At 51.0% G+C, this 19015-nt stretch overlaps 1 protein-coding gene across 1 annotated transcript; it reads right to left on the bottom strand.

Moving 5' to 3' along the window:
* Positions 1-1736: 1736 nt before the first annotated feature.
* MSL1 (MSL complex subunit 1) lies at positions 1737-17890 on the bottom strand. Its single transcript, XM_048830191.2, has 8 exons — positions 16872-17890; positions 12737-12960; positions 10600-10982; positions 7665-7729; positions 7071-7138; positions 5715-5839; positions 5497-5569; positions 1737-4571 (listed from the first exon to the last, which is right to left on the bottom strand). The coding sequence occupies exons 1-8, from the start codon at positions 17565-17567 to the stop codon at positions 4481-4483; spliced, it is 1725 nt and encodes a 574-aa protein (XP_048686148.2). The 5' UTR covers positions 17568-17890; the 3' UTR covers positions 1737-4480.
* Between the last annotated feature and the right edge of the window lie 1125 nt (positions 17891-19015).

Raw genomic sequence — 19015 nt, 5'->3', positions numbered from 1 at the left:
CCCGATTCCGGCCCCTCCCTGGGGGGGGGGGGTGTCAAAATTCTATTTCCGGGCAGCCTGCTCCACTGCTCCCAGAATGCTTTGCAAGAGAGCCGGGCTACCTGCCCCGCCCTCAGGGAGTCACTGAGCGTGGGGCGGTCCCATCCCCGCCTGGGAGGGCGGGGCTATGACGTCATATTGTGACCGCACGATGACGTCATGCTGGCATGACATCATTGCCCTGCTTGGGGCAGATCGCAGCCCCTTCCCTCCGCAGACCCCAGTGCAGTGCAAAGAGCCCCACTGCGCGCTCCCCCCCTACTGGGCGCTTTCCCCCCCCGATTGGCCAGGGCTGGCCTAGGGTCCCCTCCGGAATCAGACCCACTTCCCCGGGGGGAAAGGACAAGGGTCAGATCCCGGGTCTGGGACCCGGCCCACTAATACACCGGGGGGGCTGGCCTGTTACGGGGCTCGCCCCTGCTGCAGGAGACCACTGCAAGCGAAGTGAACAACCGAGGGTTAGCTGGGCGTGTTACACACAAAGGTTTCATTATGCTTTGGACACCGACAACCCCTCTCACACACACACTTTCCTGCACAACCACGCACCTACGTTTTCCCACGCGTAGCTCCATTTCACGCTCCTTCTGTGGTCCCGCGTATCAGTTTCCAGCAAGGAAAGCCAGGGAGGCCCGCCTTAGCGTGAAATGCTGGTAACTTTGGCCCCATTCCTCCGAGGTAGGTAGGAGCCTAAATGCCCATTGATTTCAGTAGGAGTTCAAAAGCATTTAGGTGCTGACTGACATGAGAGGGAGCTGGACTCCCAACTGTCCTTGAATAGCTGGGCCTTTGGGCCTAAGTAGGGGGTAGTAGGGAATTAGTCATCCACGTTGTACACAGAAAGAAATGGAGACACAGGGAGGTGAAATGACTGGCACCACCCATGATAAAGTGTGGCACTTGCCTTCACTGGAAGCAGACAACAGAGGCACGTTGACCACACATGCCCTGCGTCATTATCTACCTAACACACTTGTTCACCCTATGTAACGTGAGGTGGTTCTCCACATATTCCACAATAGGTTCATCTATCTCTTCCAGCATTTGGTATTCCAGCACTTGAGGTACACCCCGTGCTCAGCTGTTATCTATGAACAGCAGCCACGGTCTTTGCCTTTTCATCCGCCCACTTGCTTAAAGATTTGTAAAGAGAACAAAAAATTAAACTGGGAGCAAGCAGAATGACTGTTCCCTACAGAATTTATTAAACTAGCATTTGGCAACAGGCCATTCAGCACTCACCACGCACTGACCCAGACCAAGGGGCAGTTTTTAAAGAGCCAAAGCAGGTTCTGGCAGATGTCTTTCAGAGCAAATTGGAGTCAGAATACAAACAGTCTCTGGAAAAATTTTTAAGTTTTTTTCCATACATTTGAACAGTGGGTCCCACAGATTTGGCTATGGAATTGAGGGCTAACTGGTTAGGACTTCCACCTGTCAGATGAAAGATCTTTAATGTAGTTTCTACCACTACCAAAAGAGAGAAAGACAAGGCATCAAGGATAGACAGTTCTTCCAATCTGCCTAGTTCTAAGCCAGCTACAGCAGCACCCGCCGACATTTCTAAAACTGGTAACATCATTTCCATGGGAGACACGAAGCATGCAAGAGAGGCAGGCTGCGTTTTTAATTGGGTGTGACAATGTTTCCAAACAAGACATGTATAAAGGGTTTGAGACAAATGTGACCACAAAATGTAGATTTTTTTTCTATTTTATTGTAAAAAAATTTGATTTGTTTAAATTTTTAACCATACAGGCAGAATTGTTTAATACTCCCCATTAACACTGTTAATTCTAACAAACTGAAGCAGAAATTCAAAAAATTAACAGCCACAATAGTTTTTATTTACAACTGAACTTTTTTTATAAGATATTTACAAGACGACCGATTTTACACATTAGAAATGGTATCAAAAGTATGCATTACAGACAACTATGTGTCAAATGGCCATAAAACAAGGCTGAAGAATACAGACAAGCTTTTAATTTTTTTTTTTAAGATTTTATTTTTACACTAGCTTAAACTTGGTTAAAGAAAGCAAGGTTTTGAAACCAAAGAACAGTTCTAATAGGGAATTGCAGGGCCTTCCATTGCAGATTGGATTTCACAGTGTTGTAGCCCATACTGGGAGAAATAAGACTATTTTTCCACATTAACACTCACTGAAAATTTTACTTTGTACTTCCCCACCAGCGTACTCCCTGCCCCCTCCCCCACCCCCATCTGTAGCTGATGACTGCTGGATAGATGTCTATTAAAGAGGATCATTTATAAAACCTGGCTGCCTGTCTGGATGGCAGCATGAAGAAGTGTTTAAAAACCGGCTTTGCACTGGGAGCTATGGCCAGTGGGACCTTAAGTCTGAGGTCAAGCAGCTGCCAGCAGATACCTCTCAGAGCTGGCTGTCACTGGGACTCAAAAGTATTCTGACCCCTGAAAAGCCACTAATGCAGGGTATAACCAGAATGCAAAACCTGCTTGATGCAGACCTGAAAGAGACAACATCAAGAAAAGAAACAAGGCTCAAGCTAATATTTGCCCATTTAACATTTTGGCTCCTAATTGCACAGAAATCCATTAAAGGACACACGCTATCATGCGAAAGCAGGACACCCAAGAACAGCCTTATTTAAAAAAAAAAAAAACAGTGCCTAGCCCTAATTATACAGGCTATGTGGTACCAGGGCCCATGCTTCAAGAGATTTCCCCCTTTTAGGTGGGTTTCAGACCCTCTTCCAAACACCATTACTGTAGGAACCCTAGCATAACCCACTGCCGTGTAGCAAGAACCAGCCTCTCTTCCAACTTGCATAAGAATACACCCCAGCTCTTGGGGAAAAGAAAAAAAACAAAAAAACCCACATTTTGTATTTGTGCATTACTATTTATAGCCGTTTGAACCAAAGCAAGGAGAGAAGATTGCTGGCCTTAGACAACACTATGAACTCAAAAGGAACAACCAGAGGGGATCATTTCTTCCCTGGCCCGCTAACATCTTCAGAAATGAAGTTAGCTCCTCCCCGCAACCACACACCTGTCAGCGGTAGGACAATAACTGAGGAGCAATCAGACAGGCAAGCATTGTGCACAAGAGTAACAGGTGTTCTCTCTTTAGAGACCAAACATTCCTGCTTTGACTCCAGTCTGCTGTAAAGCCTGAAAGGCGACTGAGAATGTGTCATCCAAATTAAAGAAACAAAAACAAAAAAACACTCAGCTCAAGACTTCAGCACTAGTTACACCTATACCAGAGCGTTTGGCATCACCCATTAGTGTAGGACAGCAACGAAGGCTCATTTCATAAAGGAAGCGAATTACTAGAGCTAAAGCGTAGGCACCATTCTAATTTCCTCTAGCCAATCCAAGCGGTTTACAAGATACATGAATTGCCAGCCAGTGCTGTCCTTAAACATTTAAATAAAAATGAACCACAATTGTGCGTCTCGAATTCTGTTTTCACAAACAAAAATGTTTAAAAAACCCTCCCCCCCAGATACCCATTCAGTCTAGAACATGACATAGCTGCTGGCAAACAGTCTCATCTGCAGAAGCACTTTCACCCTGGGATTCGAGCAAGGGCAGTCTCGCTACAGAATATGCGCAGCTAACCCATTTCTGACACAGGTAACTAACCGGGTGCGTCTTGTGGCGACAATGGGACGCAGGGCTCAACCAGCCGCGCTCAGTGAGACACGGCACATTCAGAACCATCTGCCAGCCTCTCTCAGGGGAAGTGGGCATTCATGAAGTTAGTTTTCACCCATTTATTAAAAAAAAGACCTATCTAGCACATCACAGGCACCCTATTGGAAGCCTGATCTGTCAGGCAAGAGGAATTTGCAGCCAAATCTACACTCCTCTTAGGTGGGTTCTTTTCACCACAGAGTTTCAAAGAGACAGCGTGACAAGCTTGGCCTAACTCTGCCTGCTGGTCCCGTCTGCAAGTTCTCGCTGCTGAATGTCTTTCTAAGAAAATAAACATCAGCTTCAGAGAGGTGACGAGCACCACACACTGAGCCAACACACAGGCATCACCGACGGGGACCTGCAGGTGGGACGGGTCACAAGGCAGGCCTGTTTTTAGGCTTCCCAACCTTCACAAGGCCTCTTATGAACTGTAGTGGCCACAGCAGCTAATGAAGCTTAGGCAGAGAGCAAAAGGTGTCTGAGCTTCCAGCCCTGTTGTTCCAGCATAAAGCTTGAAAACTTGCTGCTAAGGAAAGCGGGAGGGGAAAGAAATAAATAAACCACAGTTAATCAGCCAGGTAAAGAGTTTTTGTGAAAACCAGAAGGATGGGAAAAATACAGAGGCATGGAGAAAAACATCAGTGAATGAGAATATCCACGAGGGTAAAGATTCACGGGACTGAAAAACAAATAGTTCCTTGCCAGCCATTGCCAATGGCGTGCTAAGTCCATCGCAACGCTGCCCGGGCAGCTACTTTCTGCACGTTCGGTGAGGTGTCTGCTTCTTCTGCATCTCCAGCCGACAGCGGCTTCGTTCATCCAGCCACGGCAGCTCAAAGTTCCTGTCACAAAGAGAAAAAGGCCTTGATCCATGATGAAAACACCCAGTTCAGAACAGGAGGTTGTTTTGAATGAGATGCTGTGGCTGAATTACTGCCCGCAACCCCCAAACTATATTGGATAATTAATCATAATTAGAGTTTATTTATTATAATCTTTGCATCAGTCAATTTCAAAGCACTTTACAAAAGGAAGCCTAGAGAAGTGCAGTGATTTGCCCAAGGTCACCCAGCCATTGGAAGAGCTAGGACTAGACCTAGGTTTTCCAAGTCCTTGTCCAATGCTCTACCCTCCAGGGCACACTGCCTTCCCCATCAGATGAGGGTGTAAATCTGTACAGGACTAGCCTTCCGCACGTTGAATGCTGAGCACACGAGCCCCGACGACCGAAGTGGAAGCATTGTAGGCCCGCGATGGGCGTCCTGCTCTCATATGGTGTTTGATTCTGCACTGTAGATTCTAAAGCATCAGAGTGGGGTGGGAGCAGTCTTGGAAGAAAGGGCCTGGGAATCAGCAACTGTGTCTACAAGACTTCCTTCCGGCCCCTCTCCTCCAGCGCACACTTCTATCCTCTGTCTGGGTAGCCGAGAATTGACAGCATCCTCCACATTCAATGCTGTACTAGGCCAGCCTCTGGGGCGAGTTCTGTGCTGAGCTGGCCACACACAGCACAGTACTCAAGGACTGGCAGCACGCTGCCTGCAAATGTTTAGCCACTGGGTCCCACTTCACCTGAGCTGAGTACACATCCAGGCAGGAACACTGAGCTACTGCCCAGCCTGAATGACCGTTTCAGGGCTGTTTAGAGACTAGCATGGTGGCTGCGTGTGTTCTACTGAATGCCACTTCCAAAAGCATGGTCCAGCTTCCTTGCTGGATTCACTTTAGAGGAGCCCTGTTGGAAATTTACAAGCGAGAAATACTTACTGTGGGGTTAGTTTTGGTAATGGTCGGCCAAATGCTACAACAGGCAAGTAGGGGGTAATCAGCAAGCTTTCAACTATCAGGAGAAAAACACAATGGAAGAATGTTACTCAGCTGCATGGCTTATTTGTATGCATGGCTAGGTTACAGCTACAGACCCACTGATTTAGAGCAAGTGCTCCCCACCCTCATCCCCCAGACCTGTCTGATAAGGAACTCACCATCATCTGGCTCAGGGAAAAATGAGGTAACTTCAGGCTCAGATTCCTGGATTCCTTTCTTTTTATACATTCTGAGCTGCAGTCGCTGTAGAATTCTTTGTTCCCTGATCCTCTGAATATCCCACCTGGAAAACGTAAAACAAGCCCCAGCAGTTAAAAATCCTTATTCAATAAACTATACTTGGTGGTACTTTGAGCTCCTTGGATGGATGGCCGTAGAGCACTTCCCTAACATCCACTGATGAGGCCTCGTGACTAGGTATCTGCTCCATCTGCAGCCACCATCATTATTCTAGGGCTGAGATAACAGAGAACACACGCACACCAAGTAGCGTGAAAGGGCTTCTCCTCCCAGATGTTTTTTCTGTTCTCAGATCCATGCACTTTCCTGCGGACACAGATGCTGGTGCATGAACAGGAGATGGCCAAGCTGGCTTCTGAGTACAACACAGGGAAGAATCAATCTACTGGCCAGGGGGATGCACTAGATGACCTACTGGGTCTCATCCACCCCTAATATCTATGACCCCCCATGGCTTATGACTGTCATTACAAACACAGAGTTCATAGATGGAAAGGCTAGGAGGGACCATTCTGATCATCTAGCCAGACAGGCCAGAATATTTCACCCAGCAGTTCCTGCATTGAGCTCAATAATTCATGGTTCCACAAGAGTATCTTTGAAAAAGACACCCCGTCTTGACTTAAAGACTCCAAGTGTTGGAGAATAACATCACCTGGAAAGGTTTCAGAGTAGCAGCCGTGTTAGTCTGTATTCGCAAAAAGAAAAGGAGGACTTGTGGCACCTTAGAGACTAACCAATTTATTTGAGCATGAGCTTTCGTCAGCTAGAGCTATCACCTGGAAAGCTGCTCTGATGGTTCAGTTACCCCCTCTGAAAATCCTGCAGCTCATTCCCAGTTTGAATTTTGTTTTTAACTTCCAATTCCAACCACTGCCTGCTAGGCTAAAGACCCCTCTGAGATGAGAGAGGGTGTGGAGGTACCTGAAGACCATGTTCAAGTCTCATCTCTCAACCATCTCTTTGATGAGCTAGATAGATCAAATTCTACAAGTCTCTCATTATTCGGCATGTTTGCCAGACCCCAGATCACTCTTGGGCTCTTCCCTGAACCCTGCACTAACTGAACAGAGGAGGGGAGTTTAAAATAAGAGAAACACACTAAGAACTAGAACAAAAAGCTCCTGCTCCACAAACTTCTGATACATGGCATCCTTCCTCTTCACTTGTGGGTGCACGTCTGAGTCTAACTCATTTTTAGAGCGGCCCTGGAGTGCCAGAGACCGCAAAAGCCGTTACTGCAATATTCAGGGTGGGAGAATCTTTGCCCTTACCTTTTTCTTCTCTTCTCATCCAGCTCCAGCTTCGCGTGCCTTTTGGCAAATACACTGTCATCTAGATTCTGGGAAGATAAGAGCAGATGTTAGCCTCTCCTCCCCCACAACAGGCATGTGCTTGTTCATTCACCCACTGCAATCCACTTTCTCTGCAATGGAGGGAAGGGCTGCAGAGTGACTGTACCACAAACACAACACAAACATCCACAGGAAGGTACAAATCCAAATCCAGGTTCTGCGGTGAGTCACCTCTCAGCGGCCACACCCAGTTGTAAAACTACAGCAATTATTTACTCGAACAGTTTAATAACAGTCAAGAGTTTCCAAGGTTTTACCATTATTTAATATCAGCTCATGAAGGAGGACTGCTCATGAAAAGGTATGAGATTCCTGCCCCAGACAGGAAAACTAGCATTTCCCTATTGATCAAACCATACTAACGACCCCACAGACACAAGTTCAAGCTTTAAAACAGACCACTGGCTCAATGGTAAAATGGGTATTGTTACATCTACAAGTTGTACACATGCAGGCCCACAGCGATTTATTCTCTTTGGTCTCCTTCACCAAAACCAATAATTGATTATGTACCTCCAAGAGATCTGAAGGGTTTGAGTCTCTGAGGGGCTCCACAGCATGGTCCCTCCAAGAAGGAACTGTGGAAGGAAACAGAGTTAACATGGGTCAGTGTTTTCACAGGCCAGAAGAGACCTAATATATAACACAGGGCACAGAATTTCATCCAGTTACCACAGTACTCTCCCAGAGCTGGGAACAGAACCCAGGAATCCTGATTTCCAGTTCCCTGCTGAAGCCACTAAAAACACGGCCCTCTGTTCTGCACAGATGCTTCTGTACAAAAGGAGCAACTCACCATCAGTCAAACTGCTGAAAATGGAAACTCTGCTTCCTGAACTCAAGGAAATGTTTAATTAGATCTTAGCCTGTAATATATGTACTCATCATTTGCAAGCTTGATTTACGTAGCTACTCTGACCACAACATGTCACATCCCCAGTGATCCAGGAACTGGGAAGAGAGTTTACCTTTAAGAGAAACCAAACAATTGGATTAAAAAGAAGGGATCAGTTTGGTATACCACACATGCTTAAACTGGAGAGTTTCAAACATAATTTAGTGCCAGATCTGTTCCTCTTTTACATGCTAACCTCACACACCATAAATCTGTGTGGGGACAAAACCCATCAATAGAACAGTGCTTGTTTTAAAGCGGTCGCTGTTTAAAAGGATCAGAGAGGTGCTGTGTTTAGAGAGAAGGCAAGAATTGGGGCTAGATGTTCAGCTGGCCTCAACCCGGCCTTGTGTGTCATGCATGCACATTTATTAGGGTTTGTGTTTTCCGCATCCAAGTGTGAAACCAGGTGCACGTGCAAACTCAGAGGCTGCTCTAAATATTGCTGCTTACCCTTTAAGGGCCATTGTTCGTGGAGACTCCCTTCTCTCTACAGATCAGGGTTACTTTATCATCAAAGCAGCTTGTTGTTGCTAGGGAACCTGGACTCAGAACTTGGCAGGTAAGAAAGAAAATGGGGAAAGTGGATTTTCAGCTCATTTGCCTGAAGAGTATTTATGCTGTGACCCATTCCATCCCTGATGCAGAATAAGGAACTAGCCCTCTCCCAAGACACCCCCAATCTTGGACGCTTTGCCAGGAGAGCTTTCAAAACAGATCTCAACCCTGGGATCATGAAGTATTTCCACAAAGCTAACCCAGGTTTTAGCTGTTAGACACTCAACAAGATTTAGAGGCAGGAGAACATGGGAAAAACGTAGGCCTCACATTAATCCCTTCTCCTTACAAATCCCCTCACTGCTCCATTGTCCTGATTTTCACAAGCGGCACGATTCCGTGAAAATCACCACCACCACTGCAAGACCAAGACACAATTTCTCAGCAATGAACAGCAAGCTGCTTCCCAATTCCACAGAAATGGGCATGGAAGTTGCCATGTAAACAAAGAGGCTTAAACGGCAGCCCGTGAACTGGCTTTGTTCAAATCATCTCTGCCTTGTAGGTCAGTGCACGTCAGTCCCCGGGCCTGCCTCAGCACAGGGTGAGTTCAAAGCATGGATGGTCAACTCGTGCTTCCTGACTTCTGTGCACTGAAATCAGACCCTCAAGGTCACTTCACACTAGCTGGTGTCGGGTTATTTCTTGTTTCAGGACAGGGAGGGGAGATGCCACACAAGTTTGGCACACTTGACCAACAGCTACTGCCAGTGCCAACAGCTCTGGAATCCAGCTTGTGCGAATGTCTGGTCTGGCCGCAGGCCACCTTACCCTCCAAAAGGCAAGAGACAGGTTCCCGAGACGTTACTGAGGAGACAGGATTTGACTTTTGAAGTGATGGGAAGGCAGAGAGGAGTTGGGGGTGGCAGGGTCAAGGTAAAATACATCAGAAAACACCCCTCTCCCCCAAGTCATGGGATAAGAGCAGCTGCCTGCTCACAAGCATCGCCTGTCCACACACCTCGCTGGGCAGCAGACCTCACCGCTCCTGGACCTCCTCTAGACAACGGCTCTGAAGAGAGCTGGATGTATACTGCCTGCCAAGAGCAAAGCAGGCTGGGATTGTGGGATCTTAGTTCACTTTGCTGAGCCGCAGGCAGAACGCTTCTGTGCAGCTGCAGAAGATGGCTGGAAACTAAAGGAAGGGCGATCAGCGAGCAGGGGGTTCACTTTGACACCCCTGACTGGTTTCTGTACCAGGGATCGTGTGGGTCACCAAAAGATTCCTTCTGCCCGCCCAGCCATCATGAGGCAGCAATTCGATGTGTCGACTGTGACAGCATGGCCTGGTGTGTGCCCGTGAGGGCAAAGAAGGGAGTTCACCTTGCAGTCAGAGGCGTGGCTTGCACTAGCCATTCCTCCTAAAAGCAGCCTACCATGAGCCCTAGTGTAGACAGGGCTCTTACAGCTGCTGGCTTTTGTTGCCATTGCATTGGTCAGCGCTGCTCAGAGCAGGCCTAGAAAACATGGTGATTAAGATGCCAGCAGCTACCAGTGCCTTGTGCCCACCACCATTCCTGCTGTTGCTTTCACCTCTGGAGTGAACACGTGGCAGTAATGGGGGACGCTTTTTAGGAAGAAATCCCAGCGCAGACAAGGCTAGAGTGAAGGCCCCTTTACATAATGGTCACATTAGAGATCTCAGAGCTGAAAAGTGTTTGTTTTTTTTAAGTGAAAACAAAACCAGGGACAATCTACATCCCGAGATACACTCTGCCTTCACAGGATCACGTAAGCACTATGCAAAACACAGACAGAGCCACTCTCGGGCTTACAGAAACCCAACTGTGGCTTTAAAGCTCCTTCCACAGCTGCTAGTTTGTTACTAGCAGACACCTCCCACAATCAGGGAATGACAGAGCACTGCTTTGTGGTAATTCCACCTATTTTCACGTTTGCCGAGCATCTGTCCAGTAGAAGGGTAACACTTCAGGTGGCAAGCACCCGTGTCAGACTGACCATTATGCAGCTACAAGCAAGTTTTTGTTCGCTTACTTGCTACAGTCTCCTCCTTCTTTGGAGAGGGCTCTCGTAACGGCAACGGTGACGGGGGAGGTTGATGCCAACGACACAAGTACATTTCGGTGGTTGAAAGGTACGGCAGATCTTCTGTCTCGCTGGGGAAACTTTTATCCCTGGGGTGGGCACTGGGACTTTTCAATGGGGTGGATGGTTTTAAGGGAGCGTCCACTAGCGATCTGGCTTTTTCTGGAGTCTCTTGACTCCTCAGTTCACGTCTGCAAACAGTTTCGGATAAAGAGCTACTTGGCTCCTCTTTCACTGGAGAGTATTTCAGAGTTTTATTCTTGACTTTTGAAAATTCGGCCACCAGCTTTTTAACTGGAGTTTTCCTCTCTGCACTTCCAAACGCTGACTTCCTGTTAAAGAAGGGAGAGAGTTTAGCAGCCTATTCAGCTAGCCTATTGCAAGAGCAGGCTACTCATTTTCCCAGCATCTGTATTTTTTACTGTGCATGCCAGAAAGCTAATGCTAGTTGTCCCATAATCATAGATTTACATTGGTATAGTCTAAATGTATGTCCCTTTGCAGAGATCGGGCAGCAAAGTTTGCGAGAGAGGCAACCGAAGGCTGAGGAGTTTTATTTCCAGGAGACTGGTGCATTGTGCTCCCTGAGGCTACTGCTTTCACTCTGGTACGACAGAAGCTGTAACCTTCCAAGGGTAGCCCCTGACAGAGTGTGTTGCAATACAGCAATCCAGATTCCAGAGCCATGGATGACTGGAAAGAGCTGCAAAGTGACTGCTACCTGCACAGTGCCAGACATGGATTAAAGGGACACTCCCAACTGATGAGAAGATCGCTGATCTATTTTTTGAGACAGCATGCTTTAAAAAAAAAAAAAAAAAAAAAAAAAGTTGGTCTTAAAAAGAAACGAGCGGGCTTTTCCCTATTCCCCTGATAATCAGAAGGGCCTTTTGGGTGGACCCCTCAAGATCAACGTCAAACACACGCCTCCTCCCCCTTCCCATACACACCTGCCTGCTCCCTCATTAGTTTCAGCTTTGCTGTTATAGCAAACACCCTCTCGCAGGGCCTGGGGAAGAGCATGCTTGCGAGCTCCCCACGATCAATGCCTGAGTGATGAGAGACAGCATGGTCTGGTGGCTAAGACACTGAACTGAGAGCCGGGAGACCTGGATTCTATTCCAGGCTCTGCCACTGAAATGCTGCACAACATTGGGCAAGTCACATCACCTCTGTGCCTCAGTTTCCCCTCCTTACCTGAGTCAGTCTAAAAACGTACATATACTAGACTAGAATGTACTCATATTAGTGCATGAGACAAATGAAACAGACCATTAAGAACAGAGTTAAACTGTCAAATGCACAAGTTAACAAGTTGGGGGAGGGGAGAACAAGAAAAATTACTTGGCGGTAGGTAAGTTTGAGAGAGAGAAAAATCCGATTTTCAAGGTACCAGTGTCCTCTTAAAAAAAAGAGAAGGGTATTTGGGGACATAAATGTGAACTTGGGAGCAATGAGTGGCCCAAAAAACCATTGCCACGCAAAGTTACAAACCTCTTGGACAAAAAATGGGCTAACCCACTTGGTAAAGGAGGCAAACTCACTCCCTGTCATATCCTCTGGATGGAAGAATGCCTTTTATTTCAAGCTAACATTACTCAGATAACTCAAAGGAGCAAATCCACAAGTGGGCTATCCTAAGTTATCCCTGACTTACAAAATCCAGGCATATTCTTTGTTCTGCATCTAATATGGATGGTACTTGCTGCTTGGTATTGGAACATGTATGCGAACACCTAGCTCTTCTCTAGCGCTTTTCAGCAGTAGATCTTACAGCACTTTAGAAAGGAGGTTGGGATCATTATCCCCATTTTACAGATGGGGAAACTGAGGCACAGAGCAGGGACACAACTTGCCCAAGGTCACTCAACAGGCCAGTGTCCTATTTGTCAGGCTTTTTGGTATCTGCCAGTCAAACTGTTAAATGAAAAGCTGACAGGAGTTAGTGTTGGAGAAATAGCATTAAAGCTACAATGATCTTTTATACAAGCGATGTGACAGACAGCAGATGCATATATACACACACAGGCCCCACTGCTGTGTGGCAAGCCCTTATGAAGAATAAGGTCGTGAAGTGGTCCTGTACCTTTTATGTCCCTTTCCATTTCTTCCATATGAGAAGTGTTTTGGAGGCAGGGGCTGGGATGTGTCCAAGAGATCCTGCTGGCATTCAATCTGTAGTTTCTCAGATGCTTCTGATTCAGCCTTCTCTTCGGTTTCATACCCTTGAAAAATCCTGTGTTTCTCTCTCTCATTATCCTTCTTCACCAGCTGCATCCTCCTTTCCATGCGCTCAATCCGAGCTAGGAGCTGAAAGAAGAACCAAGGCCAACACTTACGCTTTAGCCGGCATGCTTTCATCAGAGAAGAATTACACCAATTCCAGTTTGATTTAAAAAAAACAAAGACACCCTAACTTATTTGCCTCACACCACACCTGTTCTGGTATTTGTGCCTTGCTGTCCACCACCTCTGAGCTATAATTAAAATCTTTCTCCAAATTTTACATAGAACAAGACATCACAGAAAGGAAGAAGTTCCAAAGAGACTTTATTTCAGTATTGTCACTTGTTTCAGGTTATACCCCCACGGTTTTCTCAATGCAGGTTTCAAGGAAGATGACCAGTATGAATTTCACCTCTAGAACTGTGAATATGGCTGTGGAGTGATCAGATGAATTAGAAAGACACATTTCTGATCCCCATTATAAAGCTGAAAATCCTGAGGCCGCACCTCTCACTTTAGAGTGAAAATTACAGCCTCAGATTTAATATTTCAGACTCGCTAAGGCACAGCACAATTTGGCTTACATAATTCAACTCCCCTCCCAAAGCTACAGAGGGAAGAAATCAGGGGACAGCCCACATGGGGAAAAGGGCAAAAGAAACAGGGTTGTAATAAGAGATACCTTTACAAATAAGAAAGTGTTTAGGGGTCAAATTTTCAGAAGCACCTAAGTAAATCTAGAGCCTCAATCCTATTGATTTTCAATGGGGCTTAGGCACTTTTGAAATTTTTACCCGTTCTGTTTACCCACAAGAAGTCCGGACATCTCAGCTCCAAAACCACCACATTTTTGCATTCAAAACTCAATAAAATATTCACTTGTAATTTGATTTATTGCTTCCCCTTGTTCCCCAACCAACACCATTTGAAGATCCAAGAAGGGAACAAATGTTTACAAATCGTTCCAACTGACAGATATGGTGCAGTTTTGGGTGCTCTCGAACTTTGCACATCACCCCCACATTCAACTAGGCCAGGTAATTTGTAATTAGGTCCGAAGAATATCAATTTAAAATAGATTAGAAAGAAAAGAAAAGAGGCTTACCAAAGCCTCTGATTAAAATGCAGTAGTGATTTATAATTCAGACAGATCTGTAATTGTGTATGCAATGCATTCCATAGATCCATCTCTTCCTCCAGGTGCTTTTGAAAAGCACATGTTAAGTGAGAGACACACAAGCCCCAATGACTTTCAGTGTGGCTTGTGCGTCTCTTTCAGTGGGTCCTGCAGTCCCAAATCATGCTCTGTGTGTGTGTGTGTGCGCGTGCACATGTGTGCACGTGAGCGTGCGAGAGAGAGCATGAGCACATGCCACCTTTAACCTTCACACCGTTCCACAGAATTGAATCATATGGACACAATGCACCAAGAAAATGAATTTTTAGCTTTCCCCCCTTCCAGTTTTCCTCAGCTTCATTACAAGAGAGAAAAGAAATTCAGTAGTGTCCTTAATTTACCCCCTGCTTTGCCTAGGTACTGCAGGTAGGGCACATAGCCTCTGGAATTGATTATGCATCTACAGACAGCAGGAGGGACTAGAGAGAATTAACTCAGATGTGCTTGTATCTCTGTTTGACTCACAGGCTTATCACACATGGCTTGTGTGTTCTGTTTCCTTAATTTTTTTTAAACTCTCAGAGAATCCCACGTGTCAAAACTCCCATCACACCCTTTGACTGCAATACAGCAGCTGCTACCTCCATGTTGGTTAACTTTACTCAGATCAACACCAGGAGATGTTTTGACAGTGCCTTCCTTGCACCTCAGATCCTATCCCACCTTGCAGTCAGCATACGCCAGTAAAATACTGCCCGCTGGCTCATGCCATTCCTTTGGAAAGCAAGGAAAATAACCCCTCACTCACTCGTAGGGCGACCAGACAGCAAGTGTGAAAAATCAGGACGGGGGTGGGGGGTAATAGGAGCCTATATAAGAAAAAGACCCCAAAATCGGGACTGTCCCTATAAAATCGGGACGTCTGGTCACCCTACTCATTGGATATGCAGCCCTTTGAAGATTTTTGCAAAAAACAAAACTAGAATACCCTTTCTGTAGGGGGACAATTATAGGAAGGGGAAGAAATGTATTTTTAAGTTGCTGCAGGCTTGCAGATTATGGACAGGATAGTGAGACCAATAGACTTTGTGACGTTTTAAGGGAGCAGAGGACTATTTATGGGTCTGCACTGAGAAATCTGCACCAAATCAGATAGTTTTAAATAACTCCTGCTTGCAGGGGAAATGCTAACAAATATTCATTTGGTTCTGATCCAGTGGGTCTTTACAAATCTAATCCCCTGCGCCCCATGAATATCTCCATGCTATTTTGGGAGGGGGGGAGAGGGGGCACCACTGCTTTACAATTAGCCTTCCCCCTCAGCCCTGCATTTGACTAAGGAGCAAACCCTGCATTAGTACAGCTCTGCAAGTGGGCCAGGCTTCCATTCTCCTATCAGCAAAGCGGGTCAGCAGTATCCTAGTCTGGACCCTGGCCAGGTTTCTGTACATTGCCACAGTACGTGTGAAACATTTAAAGGAGGAGGAGGAGGAGGAGGAACTGAGGCTGGTCTCATTATAGCACAAGGGGGTGGGGAGTGGGAGGCTCCCTGGAGAGGAGCAAAGAGGAGGGAAAGAATTTGCTCTGGGAAGTGGGGCGTTTGTTATCCATTTGTAGTAATTACAACAGCGGCAGTTAAAGGGCCCGCTGTGCTCTCCTACCCCGCCACCCAGATGGCTCGCTGCAGCCCTACCTCCATGCCAAGCATATGCAGGAGCCCCATACTGGGCCCCTTTAATTTAACCCTTCACAAACTATATCGCTCCAGCCTTAACCCGACCATAATCCCTGATGGGCTCCTTTAAATTAACCCGTTCCTCTCCCTGGCCTTTTCTAATCTCAGCCCCATGGCAACCGGACCCCAGCCCTTTAACCCTTAACATCCCATGTCCTTCCTTCCCTTCTCACAGTCCCAGAGGCACAGTAACCCCTGGGCTGCCCTGCCCCTCCCCCACTCATTGACAGTTACTAGCCCCCTTTAGTGCCCTCGCCCTGTCCCGCTGCCCGTTAACCCTTTGGTTGCAACGCCCCTCTTGCCCATTAACCCCTCGGGCGCCGTGTGCCAGCAGCCCCACCCCCCATTAACCCCTGGTCTCCTGCAGGCTGCTTTGCCTATTAACCCCTTCATTCCGGTGCCCCTCTTGCCCATTAACCCCTTGGGCGCCGTGTGCCAGCAGCCCCACCCCCCATTAACCCCTGGTCTCCTGCACGCTGCTTTGCCTATTAACCCCTTCGTTCTGGTGCCCCTCTTGCCCATTAACCCCTTGGGCGCCGTGTGCCAACAGCCCCGCCCCCCATTAACCCCTGGTCTCCTGCACACTGCTTTGCCTATTAACCCCTTCGTTCCGGTGCGCCTCTTGCCCATTAACCCCTCGGGCGCCGTGTGCCAGCAGCCCCGCCCCCCATTAACCCCTTGTCTCCTGCACGCTGCTTTGCCTATTAACCCCTTCGTTCCGGTGCCCCTCTTGCCCATTAACCCCTTGGGCGCCGTGTGCCAGCAGCCCCACCCCCATTAACCCCTGGTCTCCTGCACGCTGCTTTGCCTATTAACCCCTTCGTTCCGGTGCCCCTCTTGCCCATTAACCCCTCGGGCGCCGTGTGCCAGCAGCCCCACCCCCCATTAACCCCTTGTCTCCTGCACGCTGCTTTGCCTATTAACCCCTTCGTTACGGTGCGCCTCTTGCCCATTAACCCCTCGGGCGCCGTGTGCCAGCAGCCCCACCCCCCATTAACCCCTTGTCTCCTGCACGCTGCTTTGCCTATTAACCCCTTCGTTACGGTGCGCCTCTTGCCCATTAACCCCTCGGGCGCCGTGTCCCTCCCCCACTAACCCCTTGTCGCCGGGTCCGCGCCCCTTTCCCATTAACCCCTCACGTACCGTGTCCCTCTCGGCCTTGAGCTCCTCGATCTCCTTCTCCTTGGCCTGCAGCTGCTGCTGCTGCTGCTCGATCAGGTCCAGCTGGAGCAGGAGGATCTGCTTGAGGCAGGCCGCCTGGTTGGAGGAACCCCCGCCGGCCCCCATGGGGCTCTTCCGCACGCCGCTCTTCCACTTGCTCTCCGAGGCCGCGGCGACCGCCGCGGGAGGCGGCTGGCCCGGCTCCGCCGTGGCCGAGGCCGGCGGGGCTGGGGCCGGGGCCGGGGCCGGGGCGCTGGCCGCGGCCGGGCAGCCCTTGTCCTTCGCCGCCACCTGGGAGGCGGTGTGTCCGGGCAGCACCGCCTGGTACTTGGGCCTGCTGCTGGCATCCCCCACGCCGGCCTGCTTGCTGCTGGCCGGGGGGCAGGGCAGGGGCACCAGGCCGCCCCAGCTCTCCTCCTGCTGCCCGGGCGCCCCGGCCGCCGCCGCCGGCCCGCCCCCGCCGCCGCCGCCGCCCCCGCCCCCGCGGCCCTTGTGTCCCCCCAGCGGGGGCGGCTCCTTGGGCTTGCGGGGCGGCTGGCGGGGCAGCGGGGCGGCCTCCCCGCCCGGCTCCTCCTCCGGGCCCGGCTCCAGCGCCAGCCCCGGCCTCTCGTAGTCCAGCCTGTCCGCGTTCAGCGCCGTGGCCGCGGCCGCCTTGAAGACGGTGGATCTCATGGTCATGGTGCGGCCTCCGCGCCGCTCCGGGCCCGGGCCAGCTGCGGGACGAGGCCCCGGCCGCTACCGCCCGGCGCCATGGGCCGGCGGAGAGCAGGAGCGCGGGGCCGGGCGGGCGGCGCGCTCCATGCGGCGGGGCAGCCGGGCTAGCGGGCGGCCTCCGGCGGGCTCATCCCCGCCCCCGGGCGCAGGCCCCGGCCAGGGGCTCCCCCGGAGAGGGGCGGGCGGGCGGACGGAGCCTCGGCCGGGCGGGGGCGCCCCCTGCTGCCGGGGCGGAGACTGCGGGTGGCCGGGCCCGGGTGGGTGCCCCCCCCCCCGCCGGGAGGGGCCGGATCCCGGTTCTCCCCCCCCCCGGTGCCCGATCCCGGGTCCCCCGCCGGGAGGGGCCGGATCCTAGTTCTCCCCCCCCCGGTGCCCGATCCCGGGTCCCCCGCCGGGAGGGGCCGGATCCTAGTTCTCCCCCCCCCGGTGCCCGATCCCGGGTCCCCCGCCGGGAGGGGCCGGATCCCGGTTCTCCCCCCCCCCCGGTGCCCCCCGCTGGGAGGGGCCGGATCCCGGGTCCCCTGCTAGGGGGTGGATATTAGGTGTCCCGGGGCCGCTTTCTAGGACGCAGCTAGATCCCGCCCCCCCCCGGGGCGGCTCCCCCCTGACGCCCCCCCCCCGACCGGCTCCCCGGGCTCCCCCTGACGCCCCCCCCGGGCTCGCTCCCCGGGCCCCCCCGGGCTCGCTCCCCGGGCCCCCCTGACGCCCCCCCCGACCGGTTCCCCGGACCCCCCCGGGCCGGCTCCCTGGACCCCCCCTGACGCCCCCCCGGGCTGGCTCCCCCTGCCGGCGGGACGGGGCGGCCCCTCTCTCGGCCGGGCCGGCGGCGGCTCCGTCTCTCAGCGGCCGCCGAGCGCCTCCATTTTCCCTCCGGCTCTCGGCGGCGCGCGGGGCCGCGGTTGCGGGGGGGGCGCGGGGCGGCCGCGGCCTCGCTCCTCCGCCGGGCCCCCGCTCCCGGCCCCGCCTTCGCCGCCTCCCGCCCCCGGCTCGCTCGGTGCCGCCGCTCGGGCCCCGCTGCTCCTCGGTGCCTTTAAACCAGCCTCCCCCTGCTCCGCGCCCGGCGCATGCGCCTGGGGCGGGGGGGTACATGGGAGGGGGCAGAGAGGGAAGGGGTATGTGGGGCGGGGAGGGGTACCTGGGGGAGGGGAGAGAGAGGGAAGGGGTACGCGGGGAGGGGCAGGGGGGTATATGGGGAGAGGAGGAGGCAGAGAGGGGAGGGGTACATGGGGCAGGGGGTACATGGAGGAGGGGGCACAGGGTACATGGGAGGGGAAAGAGGGGGAGGGGTACGTGGAGAGGGGCAGGGGGTACATGGGCAGAGGAGGGGCAGAGAGGGGAGGGGTACATGAGATGGGAGAAGAGGGGAGAAGGGTACATGGGGAGAGGGCACGGGGTACATGGGAGGGGGCAGA

Source organism: Caretta caretta, chromosome 27, assembly GCF_965140235.1.
Source record: "Caretta caretta isolate rCarCar2 chromosome 27, rCarCar1.hap1, whole genome shotgun sequence".
Classification (NCBI taxonomy): domain Eukaryota; kingdom Metazoa; phylum Chordata; order Testudines; family Cheloniidae; genus Caretta; species Caretta caretta.
This window is presented reverse-complemented; position numbering and strand designations above follow the sequence as displayed.

Coding starts and splice junctions, on each gene's coding strand:
- MSL1 (XM_048830191.2), bottom strand. CDS start 17,567: ATGACCATGAGATCCACCGTCTTCAAGGCGGCCGCGGCCACGGCGCTG. Junction 12,961..16,871: donor TCAAGGCCGAGAGGGACACG/GTACGTGAGGGG, acceptor TTCTTCTTTCAG/CTCCTAGCTCGGATTGAGCG. Junction 7,730..10,599: donor GAAGGAGGAGACTGTAGCAA/GTAAGCGAACAA, acceptor TTCCTTCCACAG/TTCCTTCTTGGAGGGACCAT.